We start from the raw sequence: 21,985 nt of genomic DNA, 5'->3' as shown, positions 1-21,985 counted from the left end.
TTGTGAAACCAGCAAGAAACTATTAATAAAATAGATTCCTGTATTATGAAGACATTTTAATCCTATACACTACATAATGTGCCTGAAAATGTAGCAATAAAAGTATGTAACACTACATATATACTCTATATACTATAGATGGGTGTAATTGAAGTACTTTGGATGAAACATCTAAGTGAGAGAATTGGGGTTCTGACTTTTGAATGGCACCAGATTTGAGACTATATAACTTCTTTTTATGCTTCTCTCACTATTTGATTTCTTTCACACCCTATTTTCCCATAATCAATGCAAAGTGAATAAGTGATAAAAAAGGGTTCTATACCTAATTCACATTTCATCACTTTTTTATTTTGTTAAGTTTTTCATGAAAGGACTTCTTTTTCATTGCCAAGTATTTATTCTACCATGGCTTCTCGGTATCCATTCTTGCCATTTTTCATCTCTATAATATGTTCTATTAATGGGATATGAAAATCTTGATGTGAGAGTACATTACATAATTTATTACCTAGCAGGCATTGAAGTTTCTGAGGATAATGAACAAATGATCAGAATAATTTGCAGTTTTTCACAGAATAATTCAGAATTTATTTCTCTGTTCATGAGTGGGGAAAAAAGGTAAAGAGATACCAATATAACTTCTTAAACCTGCAAGGACTAAAGATTTGCTAAAGCTTTTCTGTCTCAATTTTCTTTCTTCTACTGTGCTGTTTTTAATCTATTTTATTAATTTTCTATCCTTATTGCATTTTCTCTTTAAAATAATTTTCCCTTATTCTATACCAATAATTGGTCAATGACAACAACAACAACAACAACAACAACAACAACAACAATAATAATAATAATAATAATAATAAAGTTGGCAGGTATCTAGTCTAACCGCCTGCTCAGGCAAGAAACCTTATGCCTTTTCAGACAAATGGCTGTCTAGTCTCTTCTTAAAAAACTTCCAGGTTTGGAGCATTCACAACTTGTGGGGGCAGGTTGTTCCACTGATTACTATGGAACAGACTCATTGTTTGCATATGAAATGAAGATCTTCTAAATGAAGAAACATTTAGAAGACCAATGACAGATAAAAAGCAGTGGACCTGTCTTCAATAGACACACTAAAACATACAAACCAGACATACCTATCTGTCCAATGGTATTATTACCAGGGACCCCAACCTACAACATCAACAAAGAATAGAGAAAAAAGTTAGGCTATCTCACAGAGGGAAGCAAATATTCCATTCAACTCTGCATTACAGTACCTCCAGAGAAATCAAAGATGTGACAATAGTTGAAGATGAAATCATGGTTTCATTTGATGTCACAGCACTTTTTAAATCGATAGATCCATAATTAGCCAAAGAATCCAATTACTATATAGCACAGCCAATCTAATCAAATATGCCAAGATTGAAATACCCAGAATCATGGAACTTATCAAGCTTTGTGTGACCACATACTTTCAATGTGATGGACAAATATATCAAAGGAACACCCACAGAATCACCTTTTTCAGGACTAATAGCAGAGACCATAATGTAATGCTTGGAATCTGTAGCACTCCCATGCATACCACCCAAAGTATGGATCTGATATGTGAATGATGCCTTTGTCATAATAAAAAAAGGATCATCTAGAAAACACAGACAAAACAATCAACATTAAGAAGAAAACAAAGAATAAATAAACTCAAAGGGCAGACTGAGGGATCACTAGGTCTTTTTCTGCTTTTTCTGTTTCTATAAGTATATTCAAAGGAATAAAATTCACTAGGGAATAAGAAAATAACAAGATGCTACCCTTCCTGGATATTCTCATCAGCAGATGGCAAATTAGAAACACAAGTCTATCATATAATTACCAAATAAACCAAAAGTCCCAGCAGCCCAGAAGAAAAGCCCAGCATCATCTATATAACTTACAGTGTAAGGCCTGCAACAGCTATTGTACATGACAAATAGGCAGAAGAATAGCAGGCAAATTAGCCTACACATTTGAATACAAATTAGCTGTCAGAAGACATGATGAAAACTTCTGAATTTCATAACACAGAGACAGACTTGACCTTAGTTTCAGCTGGGAAACGATGAGAATCCTAGACTAAGCCAAGTCCAAAAACACTAGAGAATTGCTGGAAGCCTGGCACTCAGACAAATCAGCCATCAACAGGCACATAGAGATAAACAAATCGATATATCATTCCAAAAAGATGATCAAAAAGCCAAAAAGGAAAAAAAATCCAAAACATCTCCTCACCATCAATCAACCCCCATATGAGCAGAGATTAACACCAAGATTAACATTAGACTAGCAAAAAGTAAGACCACTCCCACCAATACTAACGGTAAGCCACTAGTATATAAAATGAGAGCAAACCCTACTCCCTATTAACACTGATAAAGTTACCTAGTTTGATAATGAAATATCTGCAAGAAAATAACCAAGCTCAGAGATCAGCAAGGATCTCACAGTTCAACTACAACTGTTAGCTACAAATATTATCTTCTATTGAAAAAAACATTTAGTTATCAAATGAGCTCAACCATTTCAGAACTAGGAAAATCTCTCCTCCTCCTCCTCCTCCTCCTCCTCCTCCTCCTCCTCCTCCTTCCTTTAAATGCGGAGACTTTTAAATTAATAGGAATCAATATTAGCAAGTCTGGTTGATTTCATTCTTCTACTTAAATAATGAATAAGCTTGGATCTAAGCCTTTTGAAGTATTAACTAATTACTAGTGCTCTAATGGGCTCTGCTGAAGAATAATATGGTCCATTAACTAAAACAGTGGTGGCGAACCTATGGCACAGGTGTCAGGGACAGCACTCAGAGCCTTCTCTGTGGGCACATGCGCTGTCACCCCAGTCCTAGGCCTTCAACTGGGTTTTATAAAACCTTTTCACTTTAGGCCTCCGCCACCATGTGCAAAAAAAAAAAAAAAAGGTTCAATCACTCAATTTCAATTTCTCGTGGGAAAAAAAAGATCTTGCAAAGTTGGAATTGATTGATTGAACTTTTTAGTCCCACCCAGTCTGCCATTACCACTGCAGCCATGCCCACCCAATTGGCCATGCCCACACAATTGGCCACACCCAGCCAATGGGCCACACCCACCCAGCACTCGACGATGCATAAGTGGGTTTTGGGTAGCAGTTTGGGCACTCAGTCTCTGCCATCACACTAAAATATGAACGAGAGAGTTCAAATTATTTTCAAAAACATCCATACACAAATTACATTCTTTAATGCTTAATAGCTAAACTTTAGCAGTACAAGAACTGTAGAGGTGAGGGAAAACAAGAGCAAGTGATAAAGTATGCATTGGGATAGGATACAAACTCTTGCATTCAACAATGCAATTTAAAGTCTGCATACTGATATAGAATGCATGCTTTTTTCATTTTGGTGTCATTATGATTAAAAGCAGACCTCATTGACAAGATTTAACTGACTTTCATCTTAAAAAGTGAATCGAGGTTAATACTAATTAATATTTGGATAGAAGAAAATGAAAAAATCCAAGGCCTTAGGCTAGATTGGGAAATTAAAAAAATCAAAAATAATCCACAAGAAAACAATGTCAAACTACTTTTGTACTGTTGTCAAAATATCCCTGTCTATGCAATTACCTGGAGTCAAGCTCACTTGCAGGAGATTTTATCTTTTGAAGGTTAATACTGGTTTAAATTCTGAACCTGATGTTAAGGGCTTCGGTGCTCCAGCTTATTCAAATGAAGAAGAAAGATTTTTGATATTTATTTTTGGCTCTACATAAAATTTTGTTCTGATTTATGCCTGCATAAACTGCTTAGGAACCCATGAAATAACTCTGAATTGACCCTGTCTGACTGATTTATAATATAAAATAAATTATAGATTAGGTAGAGATGCCTAATGTAGCATTGAATAAACTACAGTATAAGCAGTTGCTTTGAATCATAAGCATCTGAAATCCATCTAAACCTTATTTCTTGGGAATACCATAATTCTTTCAATATAGTAGTACACAGATGTATTTAAACAGTGGCATAATTATCCACTCTTATCATTTCTGCAAATCTGTCGATATTCATTAAATGACCAGTCTCATTAGAAACAGAGACCTGACAAATGACCACCAGAAAGATAAATGTTGATCAGATGCATCCAAAAAATTCAGGCAAAATGCATGCCATGAAGGAAAAAAGATCTTTAAAACACAATTGTTTTCACATTTGTTATAGTACTCTGTTAATTATTTAAATGATCCCTCAAAACCTAGAGTGGGAGATGGAATCTTTGTGAGGTTTTTGCTTCATTAAATTAGATTGTTTTTCCAGACTCTTCCTTTATAGGTATTATTGCAGGGAAATTGTTTTTTTATTGTTTTATTTTTAAGCTCCCCAGAGTGATGATAGATTTGAAGAGCATATAAATGTGATGATGATAGATATGGATTCATATTATATATGTGTGTATGTATGTGTATATGTACAGGTATAAAATTTTCAGTGATTCTTTACTAACTCATCATATATATTTTGCCTGAATTCTGTACATAACTTTAGCAGTTTACTTGCTCAGCATTTAATATTCCAATATTTTATTCACTTAGTAGTTTAAAATCATAGTAATTTCTCCCATTTACCTGAGATATTTGTTAGTATTTTAGTACTTTTGTTTATCTTGTATTTTAGTTTAATTTACTGAAATCTGTGTGATTTATTTAGAAATTAATTTTAGCTCTTCCTAAGCCAGACATGTCAAACACAAGGCGCGGGGGCCGGATGCAGCCCGCAAAGTGGTTTCATGTGGCCCGCGAAGCCATCCTGGAAACAGTGAGGGAATGGCCCCTGCTTCCTTGGCCCTGGCCATCTATGCTGAAATACATTCAGTCTTAGCTCCACAAGGCCGTCTAGAAACAGCGAGGAATCAGCCCCTGCTGTGTCAGGCCTGCCCCCTGGGTGCATGCTGGGGAGGTGTCACCCAAGAAGAAATGGACCATGCCTTGGTGCTTGCCCCGATCCCACCCCCTTCTGCCAGAGACCCTCAGATCTGTCCCACTCCTGCCCAGGCCCCCACAGGCATCCTTGACGTGAACGATGTAGAGCTGGCCATGCCCATCCAGCAGGCCACACCCACTCCATCCACACCCACCCAGTAGGCTGCACCCACCCTGGCCATACCCCCCGCCCCTGAGGGCAACTCCAATGCTGATGTGGCCCTCAATGAAATTGAGTTTGACACCCCTGTCCTAAGCTGTGTAACGTTTCTCAAATACTGAATATAATATTCATTGTTAAGTGAGGGTGAAGGTTCATTCTCCGAGCTTGAGGGCTGGTTACTGAATGTTTCATTACCAGGCTTGGTAACATCTTCAGCGGTGTTTCATTGGTAAGTGTAATAAAGGTGATTGATTATTTCAAATTGCTATTTTCAAAAGAATGCACTGCTGCCTGGGAATCAAATAAGAGGAGAGCCATGGCAGTCTATGTTGCCAAAAATTCAGAATTTTGGTAGCAACTTTTCTTTACTAACAAACTTGAAATTGTTCTTGTTGATTCACTGAACTGGAGTCGGTATTCTAAAAGAAGTGTTGCACTTATGAATTTTGTGCTCTGCCTTGCTAATCTCTCTTTTACAAAGAGTAGCAATTAAAATATTGGAAGCCAGGAAGGCTGTAGATTGCTGGATAAATGAAATTGTGCAATGAAAGTCAGGACATTTTACCATCCTGTAACTAAATATGCAAGATGATCACAGTCTGTCCTTGAGAATTATTTACTGGCATGCTGGAAGCAAATTCTGTTCCACCAAAGTCAATGAGAAATGATGAAAATGAAAAAAGCAAAGTAAAGAAAAAAAACAAGACATTTTTTTCTGCTTGGCATTTTTCTCTTCCATCCTTTCCCAGATCTCATTTCTCTTTCCCTACTTAGTCTAGCATTTGCACATTCACATTTTTCAGATAACAAATATGAATATCAGCAGGTATATGTGATACAAATTAGCAAAAATATCATAGTAGCACAGTCATATTACCAAACTTCATTTCCCTGTGATAATTCAGTTTTAATGGCTAATTTTTTGCAGCCTATCCTGACCATAAATTGAGACCAGAAATGATGGACTAACTATATTTAGGATTACCAGACAAAATTACTGAGCCAGAGTTAGGAAGCAAAAATTTAGTATACTTTTTTAATGGTTGTTGATATATTTTTCTCTTCTTTCTTCTCAAGAAAAGGATGAGGGAACCCATTACTGACTACATATAGTCCTTGATTTATCATTAGTTGCTTAACAAAATTACGATGAATCTGGAATAGGTGCTTTAAACCTGTAAAACACTTCTGGCCATTGTAAAATGTGGCGCAATCCTCTACCCCTGCAATCAGATGACCATATTCTGAATGTTTAGCAACTATATCAAACACAGAACAATTGTTCACCTTTTAAAAATATTCTATCCTTTCCACTGTTAATTAAAACTGTCATTTTAACAGATTAAAGTTTCTATTATTAGGTATGCCATTATATTAGGTTGTACATTACATTTTTATTTAATAAGAGGATCTTATTAAAGGAGGAGGATCTATTTCTCTCTATTATTTACTTAACCATTTTCTTCCGCCTTCTTTTTTAAAATAGTGCTTTTATTTTATTTTTTATTTTATTTAAATTTTATTTTATTTTATTTGAAAAATATAAGAAAAAAGGAAGCAAAAAATCAGCAAAAGTAATAGCTTTAGATATGATCTTATATAATTGCTGATAAAAATAAAATACTGTCTCCTGTAATTAAGAATGTAGAAGTTTTTATCTTCCTATATGCACATAATCTAGTTTTATTTCTTCTTTTAGGATTAACTTAAAGGATTAACATATGGAATCCTTTGGCATTTTTACAGAGAATATGGTATTTGCCAAATATAGCCCAAGGAAGAGGATCAAGAAATTTGCCATCTTAAACATCTTGACAATTTTTTCTGGAGACTTATAAAGACATAATGATGTTCAAAATGCAAAATATAGGAATGCTTTAATGACATTGTGATTAATCTATATAATAAAATGTAACATAAGATAATATAGTATAACATAACATAACAATATAGGTTTTTGAATCAGCAATAACTCTTTGTTAATGAAGTAATCACACAAATGTAATTTTTGTTTCATAATGAAGAAAATCTTTGAGATCATGCAAGATTTTTTTTTCATGAGATTCACTTATTCAGCTTATTGTCACATCCAAATAGGTTACAGTTTGAGTACTATGCTTTACTTATGTAATTGATGTTTATGCAGTTGATATTTATACCTCAGTGCTTAGCTTGATAATGTGTTGGAAAATACTTCTTGAATTTTCAAATTGATTATGGTTATTCAGGGCCCCCTATCTTGGTTGTTAGGGACTTTGGGATTATGGAGGACTAATTTTGCAAATATTTGTAGAAGTAATGTAACTGCAATTTCCATTTATATTTGCTGGATCTGCCAAACATCAGGTACAATGATGCTTCTTTTACACTTGGACGTTCTCAACAATTTATTGTCAGTTTTTACCACTTTGATCCTTTCCTCCTTGATTTTGGCCCAAAACGTTACCATTTCTCTTAGATTTTTCCCTATTTTCTAATACTTCTATGCAACGTAAGACCTTTATTACAAAACTAATAGCCAAATATAAACATTTGATTTGATTTTTAAAGCTCTGTGGTACAATACTACACTTTATCTCACTTTATCTTATCTATTTCTTGATACAATGGTACCTTGGTTGTTGTTGTTGTTGTTAATTGCGAAGTCGTGTCTGACCCATCGCGACCCCATGGATAACGTTCCTCCAGGTCTTCCTGTCCTCTACCATCTTCTGGAGTCCATTTAAATTCACACCTACTGCTTCAGTGACTCCATCCAGCCATCTCATTCTCTGTCGTCCCCTTCTTCTATTGCCCTCAATCTTTCCCAGCATTAGGCTCTTCTCCAGTGAATCCTTCCTTCTCATTAGGTGGCCAAAGTACTTGAGTTTCAACTTCAGGATCTGGCCTTCTAAAGAGCAGTCGGGGTTGATCTCTTCTAGGACTGACCGGTTTGAACGCCTTGCAGTCCAAGGGACTCGCAGGAGTCTTCTCCAGCACCATAGTTCAAAGGCCTCAATTCTTTGGCGCTCAGCCTTTCTTATGGTCCAACTTTCACAGCCATACATTGCAACTGGGAAAACCATGGCCTGGACTATACGCACTTTTGTTGGCAGGGTGATGTCTCTGCTTTTTAGAATGCTGTCTAGATTTGCCATAGCTTTCCTCCCCAGGAGCAAGCGTCTTTTAATTTCTTGGCTGCAGTCCCCATCTGAGGTGATCTTGGAGCCCAGAAAAATAAAATCTGTCACTACCTCCATTTCTTCCCCATCTATTTGCCAGGAATTGAGAGGGCCGGATGCCATGATTTTGGTTTTCTTAATGTTGAGTTTCAAGCCAACTTTTGCACTCTCCTTCTTCACCCGCATCAAGAGGCTCTTTAGTTCCTCTTCACTTTCTGCCATTAGAGTGGTATCATCTGCATATCTTAGGTTGTTGATATTTCTCCCGGCAATCTTAATTCCAACTTTTGATTCATCTAGCCCTGCCTTTCTCATGATGTGCTCTGCATATAAGTTAAATAGGCAGGGCGACAGTATACAGCCTTGCCGGACTCCTTTTCCAATTTTGAACCAATCAGTGGTTCCGTGTTCGGTTCTCACTGTTGCTTCTTGACCCGCATATAGGTTTCTCAAGAGACAAATGAGATGGTCTGGTACTCCCATCTCTTTAAGAACTTGCCACAATTTGTTGTGATCCACACAATCAAAGGCTTTTGCATAGTCAATGAAGCAGAAGTAGATGTTTTTCTGGAACTCCCTAGCTTTCTCCATGATCCAGCGTATGTTGGCAATTTGATCTCTAGTTCCTCTGCCTCTTCGAAATCCTGCCTGTACTTCTGGTAGTTCTCGATCCACATACTGCTGGAGTCTAGCTTGTAGGATTTTAAGCATAACTTTACTAGCATGTGAAATGAGTGCAATGGTGCGATAGTTTGAACATTCTTTGGCATTGCCTTTCTTTGGAATTGGAATGTAAACTGACCTTTTCCAATCCTGTGGCCACTGTTGAGTTTTCCAAATTTGCTGGCAAATTGAGTGTAGCACTTTTACTGCATCGTCTTTTAAGATTTTGAATAGCTCAGCTGGAATACTGTCACCTCCACTAGCTTTGTTGTTGCTCAGATTTTCTAAGGCCCATTTCACTTCACATTCTAGGATGTCTGGTTCGAGGTCATGACCATCTCATTGTGGTTATCTGGGATGTTAAGCTCATTCTTGTATAGTTCTTCTGTGTAGTTTTGCCATCTCTTCTTAATCTCTTCTGCCTCTGTTAGGTCTCTGCCATTTTGGTCCTTTATCATGCCCATCTTTGCATGAAACGTTCCCTTCATATCTCCAATTTTCTTGAAGAGATCTCTGGTCCTCCCTATTTTTGTTGTTTTCTTCTATTTCTTTGCACTGTTCATTTAAGAAGGCATTCTTATCTCTTCTAGCTACTCTCTGGAATTCTGCATTCAATTGGGTGTATCTTTCTCTTTCTCCTTTGCCTTTCGCTTCCCTTCTTTCCTCAGCTATTTGCAAAGCTTCCTCAGACAGCCATTTTGCTTTCTTGCATTTCTTTTTCTTTGGGATGGTTTTAGTTGCTACCTCTTGTACAATGTTGCGAACTTCCATCCATAGTTCTTCAGGCACTCTGTCTATCAGATCTAATTCCTTAAATCTATTTGTCACCTCTACTGTATATTCATCAGGAATATGATTTAGTTCATACCTGAGTGGCCTAGTGCTTTTCCCTACTTTTTTCAATTTAAGCCTAAATTTTGCAACAAGAAGCTCATGATCTGAGCCACAGTCAGCTCCTGGTCTTGTTTTTACTGACTGTATAGAGCTTCTCCATCTTTGGTTGCAGAGCACATAGTCAATCTGATTTCTATGTTGACCATCTGGTGATGTCCATTTGTAGAGCCGTCTCTTGGGTTGTTGGAAAAGAGTGTTTGTTATGACCATCGTATTCTCTTGACAGAATTCTATTAGCCTGTGCCCTGCTTCATTTTGTACTCCAAGGCCAAACTTGCCTGTTATTCCGGTTATCTTTTGGCTTCCTACCTTAGCATTCCAATCCCCCATGATGATAAGGACATCATTTTTTGGTGTTAATTCTATAAGGTGCTGTAGGGCTTCATAGAACCGGTCAATTTCATCCTCTTCAGCACCAGTGGTTGGGGCATAGATTTGGACTACTGTGATATTGAATGGTTTGCCTTGGATTCGAATTGAGATCATTCTGTCATTTTGGGGATTGTATCCCAGTATTGCTTTTCCTATTCTTTTATTGACTATGAAGGCTACTCCATTTCTTCTGAGGGATTCTTGCCCACAGTAGTATACCTGATGGTCATCTGAGTTAAATTCACCCATTCCTGTCCATTTTAGTTCGCTGATTCCTAAGATGTCGATGTTCAGTCTTGTCATCTCTTTTTTGACTATGTCTAGCTTGCCTTGATTCATGGATCTTACATTCCAGGTTCCTATGGAGAAAAAATCTTTACAGCATCGGACTTTCCTTTCACCACCAGATATATCCACAGCTGAGCGTCCTTTCGGCTTTGGCCCTGTCGCTTCATTCTTTCTGGCGCTACTAGTACTAGCCCTCTGCTCTTCCCCAGTAGCATATTGGACACCTTCCGACCTGAGGGGCTCATCTTCCAGTGTCATATCTTTTTTCATTTTAGTACTGTCCATGGGGTTTTCATGGCAAAGATACTGGAGTGGTTTGCCATTTCCTTCTCCAGTGGATCACATTTTGTCAGAACTCTCTGCTATAACCTGTCCGTCTTGGGTGGCCCTGCACGGCATAGCTTATAGCTTCATTGAGTTACGCAAGCCCCTTCGCCACGACAAGGCAGTAATCCATAAAGGGGTACCTTGGTACTCATCCTTAATTAGTTCTGGGAGGTGGGATGAGTACCAAAAATGATGAGTACCAAACCATTTTTTTTCTATAAGGAATAGCAAGTGAAAAGGCAGCTGATACTGACAAGTTCTTCTTGTGTGTTGAGTGCCAAACAAACTATGAGTACTGGGACAAAACGTTCACATCAAAATGTTTTCAAAGCAATTGAGTACCAGCATACCACTGTATATAGTTCCTTGCATAATTCATGCAACATTAAAATGCATTTCTCAACTAAGGACTTTTCAGGAAATGGCCCTTTGGGTTTGGAGTTATCCTCCTTAATAATCTTGAGAAAACAGCTAATGTAAACAAATTGAAGAAAGATTTAAACATAATTATTTTGTTCTGAGAGGTGGTGGAAAAAACTGTGCTGATCCTGGGCAAAATTGCAGAAACTCATCTCGATCGATAATATGTTGATATCTATATTTTACTATTTACAGATTCTATATTTAATTTAGGTATTATATTAAGAAATGTGGTTGTTGTTTGTCTAGCTGGTTGTAATATTTTGGTGTAATATTTAGGTTTGTATTAATTGATTGTATCTAACATTGTTATGCATATTTTGAATTGATTTCCTGTATATCTCTTTTTAAATGAGAGAGAAAATAAGAACCATGCAGATCTTTAAATTCACTATAACAGGTGCATAGTAGAAATGGCTAGGAATAGACAATCTCACTTGGAAGATCATAGAAAGTCAATGGATCCTGACACAATTTATTTATTAAAGGCTAATAAGATTCTTCAGGACAAAGTAATATCTCTGGAACCTCATTTTACCAGGTCAGTTTATGTGAGATTGAAATTCTGGGAAAAGTGAGAAAAAATCAGCAGCAGGTTGTCTTTGAGAACCTCAAGTGTCAATACAAAAATGTTGGCTTGTTTAAGTACACTCAGTAAGATATTGAGAGAATTCTTTGTTTTGGTTTCTTTTTTTAAGATGAAAATACTTGGCCATTCATTAGAAAAAATTATATTGTATTTCAATAGACAGATTAAAAAAATTTCCACTATTTAATTAGTTTTTACCAAATTACAAAAGGAAGTTTGACAGTGTATTGAGAAATACTGGTTGAGGAAAGAAACTTTATTATTTCATCAGGTTTCTAGCTGTCCTTTGAAAATATCAAACGGCACTTAAGAATAATTTCATAATCCTGTAGAAATGGAAAAATAGCAGCTATGAGTTCTTAATCTAGACAAAAGATATCAGGGATGGAACAAAGTTCAGCTATTGTTGATAAGTGTCTGTAGATTTTATTTTTAAGTTTTTTACTGAACTTATCCTGATTTCTTATCCCCAGTTTTGAAGCAAATGAGAGAAAATCTAGTCCATAATACTTAAAGATTGGCGATAATATGATTAAGGGCAGTGCAACTCCAAATCCCTGCTATATTTATTTGAACACATTTTTTTTAAAAAAATATATTAAAACAAATTGTGGTAGATGCATCTGAGAGAATTTAATTATGCAAATCAAGGTTATGATTATACTTGGGGTACCAGCCAACAGGCAGACCTTTACATTCACTATAACATTTTTTGTTACAGAAAGATGGATATTCTTTTACATGGAAATTATTATGCTATAGAGAACAATAAAATTAGCTTAATTACAAACAAAAAACTTTTTCTGAAAAATACTATTACTCTTAAATCAGTGCCAATGATTGGTCTTTATTAAATTGCTCCTTATTAATTAAATTTTGTGGTTAAAATATGTGTCTGAAAAAACAAGCTTTTAGCATAAGAAACAGTACAGTGCCATTACTATACAAATGTTTAGTGAAAAATGAGGGGACAATTTCAGGAAAAATGAATTTCTAGATATTCTGGGTATCAAAACACATCAATTAAATGTATACTACAAAGCTCAAAGCTGAGAAAAAGGTTTCTTCTATATTTGCTTATATATAAAACTGAGATATTTATATATACTTAAAAAATCTTCATAATTAACCTTGTGAACTCTAAAGCTTCCTCCTTCTGTTATTTATTCAAGATGAGCAGTGATTAATATTTATATGTTACTTATATGTAAGGGTGTAGGTCTATACATATGTTTTATATAGTATGTTTAAATGTGTGTTATGTATGTGTATATTTTGAGAACAAGCAACTAAATTTCATTTTTAATGCGTGCCGTTGTGCCCACAATAAAAAATGACAATAAAGGTTATATCTATCTATCTATCTATCTGTCTGTCTGTCTGTCTGTCTGTCTGTCTGTCTGTCTGTCTGTCTATCATATATCTACAATCTGTGTACCTACAGCTTTATTTTGACAGAAAGAACTTTCACATTATGTAGAAGTCCCTTTTTGAACAATCTGGTGAGAAGTTATTTCATGAAAGGACCACTTTTGTAAATGTGAAAGGTTACATCAAGTTAAAAATACATGTATTTGATTGTTATTTTGCTGAAGTTCTAATATTTTTTTCTGTGCATTATAAAGTAAGAGCAAAAAGATCCAATATAACAAGCAACAATTTTCTCAGATGAAGGGTCAATATACTAAGACATTTCAAGATATATTGTTGTTTTTAGATTCAATATGCATTTCATGTAGTAGCCCTTGGATACCCAGTATGATTCTTGGCAAATACCAATGTATCTAACACTTCGTGATCTTGTCAATATTTATACTTGTATAGATTTTATTTTAAATATTTTAATTAAAAACCAATTAAATTAGATGCCAGTATGCTGTGAAGAGGTATGGTGAAAAACCATTTGCATATTTTTTTGCTTATATTATCCTATGATTTGTCTCTTCTTTTCAAAAATCTACATAATTTCTTCTAAAAAGGAATAGCCAGATGTCATCTATAAATCTGTGCATGTATAGTAGCATGCTATAAAACAAAGCAGTAATCTTATATATTACTTATTCATTTCCAAGAATGTTTCTCTATCCCTCACTGACTTAATAGATCTAAAATAATTTCCTAGAAAATAAAAATGGTGGTTGCCTCATCCTAGTGTTTTCTTCTGCCCAGAAAAAAAACTAAATGAGAAAAAAACAACTTTTTTGCAGATCTAGGAGGGATGATATAGAAATGGTTGCTTTGTCATATATTAACTGAGCTGAAAAAGAATTTTCTGTATATCTCTGTATCCTTTAATGACCATTTGGATTTTGAACAGTGTTGTGGTATACCTACCAGTATTATGGTACATCTACCAGTATTGGATAAACCTACCATGGCAACCAATGTATCCATTGGCATCCAAACAGATGATGTAATCCCATTTAAGTTCAAAATTGTGAAGTCACATTCACAAAGGACAGCTATGTGTAATATATGGACACAAACATTATTTATGAGAAAAAAACTGAGTTTTTATCATGATGATCATCACTACTACTACTACTACTACTACTACTACTACTACTACTACTACTACTATCTAAACACAATCACCAATAAAAGAAGCAGAAAACAAAACAATACACCAATTCTATGCATTTCATCCTGGAACATTTGAACTACATTATGTGGGATTTAGTACTCAATATTCCTGTTTGCTATCTCTGTGTCATCTGGATTTTTGCAGCACAAATCTGGTAGCCCTGTTGAAGACATACCTATACAGCTGAATCTGTGGTAGTGTTTAGATCGAAACAGTTTCAGTTCATCGTGTGAAAAGGAACTGCCATTCGTCAAAAGCATGAGAAGAAGCACGAAAGTTAAGGAAGGAACTTTCTTCCAATACATATTCTTTCTGAAAGAATAAAGATGAAAAATTACAAAGGATTAGAAACAAAATCAGGAATAAGAAATAACTGAGATTCTTAGGGCAGAGGATATGAAGATATTTGGACCATATCATTATATTCAGCTACATGACCAAAGTAAGGTCAATGGGAATTGCCGGTCAAAATATCTAGAACAGACTTTCCTAGTTGCTGTCCAGATTGCGGAGTTCAGCTCTTCCACTGACTTCATCATTACTGAAATTTTTGATAGCTCAGTTTCATGTGTAGAGAACAATATAGACCTAGCTGGGAAAAACACATCCAGAGAAACTTTATTTGAAAAATGCAGACAGTGAATTCTCATAAATTTCCTTTTCTACAAAACAACTTTGATGGGACAGGCAGCAAAGGCTGTAAGAAGCTCCTCCAAAAGCAAAAGCCTTCTTTTATTTTCTTTTACTTTTATTTTAACTTTTTAAACCTTTTTAACATTGCATTTTTAATCTACACACTTTTAACCTATTTTAACTTACTTTTAACTTTTTTTAACTACTGGAGAGGCCACCATTTTTTTACCTACATTTTAACAATTCTACAAGCCAGGATTACTAAGAATGGGGAAAAGGAGAAAGAGACAGCACTCTACAGCAGAGAGTTCATCCAAGCCACTGAAGCAGCAGAAAATGGAAGATTACACTGCAAACAGTCTGTTCCAGTAAGTAATTCATCTGCAGTCGCCTTATCAGATAAATTTAATTTATGTGACTCATTGGAATGGGACTTACAAACCGAACTGGAAAGCAAACAGCATGTAGAATTGTCCTCCTTCTCGGAGAATTGCTCCCCTTCTTGGAACTCAGCAGCAGCCCTCTTTGCACAGGAGGAAGATGTAATAAATTTAAAGGGGGGAAATGTGACAGATTTCCTCTCTAGACAATGTTTGCTTATGGCTCAAACTGTTAACTCAATATATGGACTCTTATAAACCGTCATAAATAAGGTTGACTGCTTGAAATAATCTTTTGCAAAGTTTGTTAGGAGCCAGCCAAATACTGCAGAAGAGAGGACAACCATGGGAGGACAACCATGGATAAACATGGGATGGCTAATTCAGAAAATGAAACTAGAGAAGGGCCTTGTCTTCCTTCCATTAAAAAAAAATGTTTAAGTATGAAATAAATTTTAAACCACACAAGCATCTTTTGTATTAAAATTGACACAATCACCTTCCCTTCCAAACCTTAAAATGGATTTAAAATAAGAAGGGGAAAATCACTTGACTTGATTCACAAGCTTGTTGTTTAACATTGTCTAGTGACCTGGTTGAAATAATTGCTTATTTATTCCTGTCCAACTTTGAATCATTTGATGGAGGTAGCTCTTGACAGTAATAAAAAGCTGTATCTGAAGAAAAAATATTCTGAGTGAAACTATTTAATGCTTTTTTTCTTTTTCAGTATGTAACCACCTGAGTATTTTTATCATTCATGCAATGGGAACATCCTTTTTAACCTGCAAATTTCCCATTAGGATAGATGTATTTCAATAATTTAATAGTGATTTTAAAACCCCAAAACAATTACTAGAAAATAGAAAAACCATCCAAACATTCTTTGTTGTTGTAACTCTCAAAGTCAAGTCTTTACAGCAGCGATGATAACAGAAAAAAATGGCTAAAAAAACCTTTCATTCTGACAGCGGGCTAGAAAATGCCAAACTGATTCCATTAGTTTAAATTAACACCCCCAACTTAAATTTCTAAACCTATATGACAAGATATAAAACTGTACTTTCTCAAATCTTTAGATGTGTTCTCCAAGATATCCTCAGAGTTTATTTAATATGATAGGTAATGAAGTTGATCATATATTTAATTAAATAATAATATTATCCATACTTCATATTAATAATATATCCTAGCTTCTGGACTGCACACTAATTCAAATTTTAATACAGCCCATACAAACCTGTTGTATTCTAAGCCATGTTTGAATGGTTCAAGATACAGTCTTCATGCTGCCACAGAATGATGTTCTCCTTTATCATAAAGTCATTCTTTTACTTTCCAAAGCTAAATTCTCTATAGGAATGGGGGGCATGGGGGGCAGGGCTGGTCCAGTCCAAATCTAGTTTACATATAAAGAATCATAAGATAAAAGAGTTCCAAGGCCTATCCAATAATTGTGCAGCACACATTGGACAGATAAACAAGGAATGAAATCTCAACTTTATGAAAGACACCTATAGTTTTATTTTGATAACCGAAGTTAATTGACTGATTGACAAAATGAGCTATTGGTTAGGAATAGTTCAACAGAATTTTACTCTGTGTCCCACAAGAAGCATATATTATACCAGAGTTACAGTGAAATCAAAACTGAGCACAAGTTGGAAAGGAGCCATAAAAGCACATAATACAGCTACTTGTACTTCACTAGAACAATATAATTCATTGTTGGGAAAAGTTGGATTTGAGAGATCTGTATTCTTTACTGATTGCTGAGGATAAAAACGCTACTCATCTTCCTATTTATTTGGAGTGGCAACTTAAAACACTTCAGATATTGCTGGTCTTTTGTCATCCACCAAACTTCCTTGAGCTACTGGGAGTTGAAAATCATTAGAATCTGTTGCAAGTTGTCTAGAATCCATGTTTACTATACCATACAATTTCAGTGCTTTTTATCTTTCCTAACCCTGAATCTGAATAACAAACAATCTATGAATCCTGAAAACCAACATTCCATGCTGCAGAACTTACTTTCAAGGATAAATTGTCAGCCTAATGAAGTTATTCAACAATACAAATCCAGCCCACTACATCAAATAGAAAAAAGTAGTGGTGGGGGTGGGGTTTCAGGCAAAAGCCCTATAACTTTCTATAAAATCTGCTAGAGGACAACTGATAAAGCTTTTCACATTACTGCATCTTTATGCCAAACCAAATCATAGCAAAAACCCATCAACAAATCAGGAGACAACTCCCATGCTAAGTAAAGAAATTGAGTCTTACCAGTAATTTTGATCACTCAGCACAAGGAATGTATTTTGTGAGGACAGAGCTTCTCTCAAAGAAACAGACTTCTGTGATGGTTTTCCTCTTCCTGTTTTCTTAACAACTGTGGCTGATTAATATGCAGGCAGGACTATATTTGCTCATAAACCTTATACAACTGAAACCAAAATGTGAAGGAAAAGAAGATATCTGCTCTCCAAAAACTATTACTTTGTCACAAAGCAGATCAGTTTTAAAGCTTGCCTTACACTTTTTCCTTGTATTAGCAAGACAATAATGTGTATCCAGAGAGATAGCTATGTATACAAATACAAAAGATTTATATTCCATCAGCTGGCTTTCAGAATAATCTTCCATGTGTTTCTCAAATCTATTTGTCAAATCTAAATGAGAAATTTAGCTGATAAGCAAAAGAGTTCTGAAGCCTAAGGGGAAATGCAAATCCTAAAAATAGCAGTGAGCCCTCTGCCAAATCAAATTATGTTGCAGCTGGTGGTTTAGGGGAATATCATCCCAAATTTCTGTTTTTTAAGTATTATTTAATAGAGGCAGTAAATGTCATAGCTCAGATTACTTGTTCTAATGGTGGGGGAGGGAGTTCTATGCTGTCTCTGGAAAAGACCCCAACTCCTGTTTCCCTACCATTACAGTGTCAGATTTAATTGAACAAAAGAATTCAAATGAAATAATCAGATTTTTCTTTTTTTTCTTTTTCTTTTTTAAATATGAGAGATGGTCAAGTCAAGCATGGGTTGTTTGTTATTTTTGGTTATTGGGCGAAAGAAGACAAGAAGTTACTGTTGCTTTAGTGATAGCTCTCCCTGCAAACACCCCTTGTTTTCTTAGCATTCCCATTTCAAAAATCTTCTGACAGAAGAACCAAGAGCTTGAATTGGAAATAGAAAATTTGGAGAAGATAAAGGCTGATCACATCTCACTTGAGATTGCCCAAATCTCTTATGTGTGGCATTGCTTTTTATACCTTGGAGGAATAACACTTTCTTGTAGGATTTTCTCTGCTCAAGTTGCAGGAATAAATGTAGTAAGCAGGGCAGAGAATAGGTTTTATTTTGGTTTCTTGAATAAGATCATTTGGGTCCATTTTAAATTTGACAAAAAAAGAAAGTGAAGGAGCTGTTTCGTAAATATCTACATTCCCACCATTAGTGAGGAAAAACGAACTGTATTAGGGAATTGGGGTGAGGATGAAGAATTGGCATCTATTTCCAAAATCCTTTTCTTTCTCTGAAAAGCCCTCAAACTATAGAATTCTAAAGAAACTCAAAGGCTGTTTGATGGATTATCATATGGCAGACAAAGACATGCTCCTTTCCCTGGTTGTACCAGAGCAGCAGCATAGTTAGTGCTGTGCTTGTTTTGTCACCATTTCTTCCGCGATCTTGATGTAACAAATGCATATCTAACCCTGGGACTAATAGAAGGTGCAATTGGAATCCTGTCAAACTGTGAGGATATGTACGGGGAACAACTGAGCCAGATTCAAACTGAAAAATACAAATTGTCTCTGCATTCAAAAGCCAACTGACCCAATGATATTTAATCTTTGGTTCTGGGACAAAGTGGTATATAATTGGAGGGAGGGGGGGGTCCTTCTGTATCCACAACTCCTGTTTGAGAGGTAGGTTCCAATTATGATCAAGTGGACTTGCTTATTCTCTCATCTGTCTATCTACGCTTATAAAAGAGGAGAGAGGAGTCCCTGAGGATTTTACTCTGCTAGTCATTGCCAACTGTAGGGGTTGGGCTCATCTCCATCTCAAAGCCATTGTTATCTGAAGACATTTCTGTTACCTTTCCACTGAAGTGGCCCCTATTTATTTACTCGCTTTTGCATGCTTTCGAACTGCTGGGTTGACAGGAGTTGGGATGAGAAAAGGAGCTCACCCTATTGTGTGGTGCTTGGGTCTCAATCTTGGCCTCCTAGCTTTCCAACTGACAAGCCCAGCATCTTAACTGCTGAGCCATTACACCGCTCTATCTAAGCACAGAGGCCACTCCAACTGCAAATGATTCAGAGTAGCCTGTAAGTCTGGTAAAGTTATTTTTCACTCTCTAGATCAGACATGTCAAACACAAGGCCTGGGGGCCGGATGCGGCCTGCGAAGTGGTTTCATGTGGCCCACGAAGCCATCCTGGAAATAATGAGGGAACGGCCCCTGCTGCCTTAGCCCTGGCCCAGGCCAGCCAGGAGCCAATGTACAATTTTGTGGTGGCCATCTATGCTGAAATGTATTCAGTCTTAGCTCCACAAGGCCATCAGGAAACAGTGAGGAAACAGCCCCTGCCGCATTGGCCCCACCCCCTGGGTGCATGCTGGGGAGGTGTCACCCTTTGTGAGGATTGAAGAAATGCATCATTGCCTGGAAGTGGCCAGCAAATCGCTCTCACCTACTTCACATATCCGGTTTGATGGGCTCTGGGGGAGGGGTTTTGGCAGGCAGCAGGGCACTCTCCTCACAGTGCCGAGAGGCTGAGCCAGGTGGTGCAAATCCCAAAAGAAGCATGACAACGCCCAGCCCCCAGCCTGCCCGGTTTTGGCAGGCAGCGGGGCACTCTCCTCACAGCGCCAAGAAGTGAGCTGGGTAGCACGAATCTGATGAGATTCGTGCTACCCTCAGTCTGCCCAGTTTCAGCAGGTAGCAAGGTGCAAAGCTGGCAAGCTTCGCACCTCCCAGCTCAGCCTTTTGGCACTGTGATGAAAGTGCCTCACTGCCTGCCGTGAAAGATTGCAGGCTGAGGGGTTGGGCATTGTCGTGCTTGTTTTTGGATTCGCGCCACCCGGCTCAGCCTCTTGGTGCTGTGAGAGCGCCCTGCTACCTGCCAAAACTGGGCAGGCTGGGGGCTGGGTGGCATCACGCTTCTTTTCAGATTTGCGCCACCTGGCTCAGCCTCTCAGCACTATGAGGAGTGTGCTTCGCTGCCTGCCAAAACCGGGGGCTGGGCGGCATTGTGCAGGTGACATTGACTCTCATGCTGCTCATGGCATCTCCTCCCCCAGAGCCCACCAAGCCAGATATATTAAGTAGGTGAGGGCCATGTGCTGGCCACTTCCAAGCAATGGTGCATTTCTTCATTCCTCACGAAGGGTGACATCTCCCCAGCTGCGTTTCTTGCCTATTTTTCTCCCTCATCTCTAACATTTTCCCACCACTCTGTACTTAGGAAGGAAGGAAGGAGAGGAAGGGTCTGCCTTAGTCCTGCCCTGCTGTCCTTTCACCATCCCCTTGCCCCCTCCTCCTGGCCTATCTTGGGGTCTCCCATCCTATTGCTAAGGAAGCTTTGGATACAAAGCTGGGTCTCCCCCCATGGAGAGGGAATGGGCCTCCTTCTGACTTTGCCCTTGTACCCATCATGAGCAACATGACTAACGAGAGCAAGCACAGCAGCAGCAGCCTTGAGGAGGTAAGTGCATCTGGGCACCCCCTTGGGGAAGTGGGGCTGGGCTTGGTGCCATGGGTACTTGAGGGCCAGGCTGGGCGTTTGACCTCTGCTGCCCAGGGCTCCAGGCAACCCATGCCACCATCCAGCCCCCCCCCCGCATGTCCTATCCATTCAATTATTCCTCCACCACATGGATGAAGTCTCTTTTTGATATAGCTATTGGGAGGACATTGAATCTATCTAACAATAGGGACCTTCTGAATTTTGGGCTTGTTATGCGACAGAGATATCTAGCTGGTTGCAGAAGATGTGCAGAGTGGATCAAAAATGAGTTTCTGGATAGAGCTGGACAGTCTGCTTGCAGTTTTAGATCAATGACCAATGATATCTTATTTAACAACTGCAGGCGAGCTCCTTAATGAACGAGCTGGAAATGAGGTCTTAAGTCTGTCATGGCCACATAATGTCTGACTTAAAGATTGTGTCATTTAGCAATGGAGTGGCTAGTCTCAACTATGGTTGTTAAGAGAAGACTATCTGTTTATGTACTTCTGCATCTAGTTAGCAGTTTCTAATAAGTTTTGATGGAAAAGCAATATAACTCAACTTTTTCCATAATAAGGGGCAAAGATACATATGTTCACATTTTACCCAGAGTTATGAAGAGCCAGTAAAATATCTGATCTGGTTTGCTCTTGAACCTTTCCATTTTATTCTGCTAAAATTAATTTGTCATAGCACGGAGACAAAGACTTTTACCTGTAAGTGGCAATAATGGAAGATATGAGGCAGAATCTTTACATTCCTACATGTAGCTGTTCACTTCGTGCCTCTAGGGAAT

General features: G+C 37.3%; 1 protein-coding gene across 7 annotated transcripts in view; it reads right to left on the bottom strand.

Annotated features, from left to right (window-relative positions):
- AOAH (acyloxyacyl hydrolase) overlaps positions 1-21,985 on the bottom strand; it is a 114,822-nt gene extending 92,837 nt beyond the window's left edge. For 4 of the 7 annotated variants that reach the window (XM_039336772.1, XM_039336773.1, XM_039336775.1 and 1 more), the window contains exons 1-2: positions 17,740-18,105; positions 14,616-14,752 (exon numbers count right to left, since the gene is read on the bottom strand). In XM_039336772.1, coding sequence (XP_039192706.1) covers positions 14,616-14,745 — 130 coding nt within the window. In that variant the 5' untranslated portion in view covers positions 14,746-14,752; positions 17,740-18,105. Of the gene's footprint in view, positions 1-14,615; positions 14,753-17,739; positions 18,106-21,903 lie in introns of those variants that run through there. The other 3 variants (XM_039336770.1, XM_039336778.1, XM_039336777.1) reach the window with 3 other exon arrangements.

Source organism: Crotalus tigris, unplaced genomic scaffold (genome assembly GCF_016545835.1).
Source record: "Crotalus tigris isolate CLP2741 ecotype Arizona unplaced genomic scaffold, ASM1654583v1 scf7180000017666.379230911805:20528666, whole genome shotgun sequence".
NCBI lineage: Eukaryota > Metazoa > Chordata > Lepidosauria > Squamata > Viperidae > Crotalus > Crotalus tigris.
This window is presented reverse-complemented; position numbering and strand designations above follow the sequence as displayed.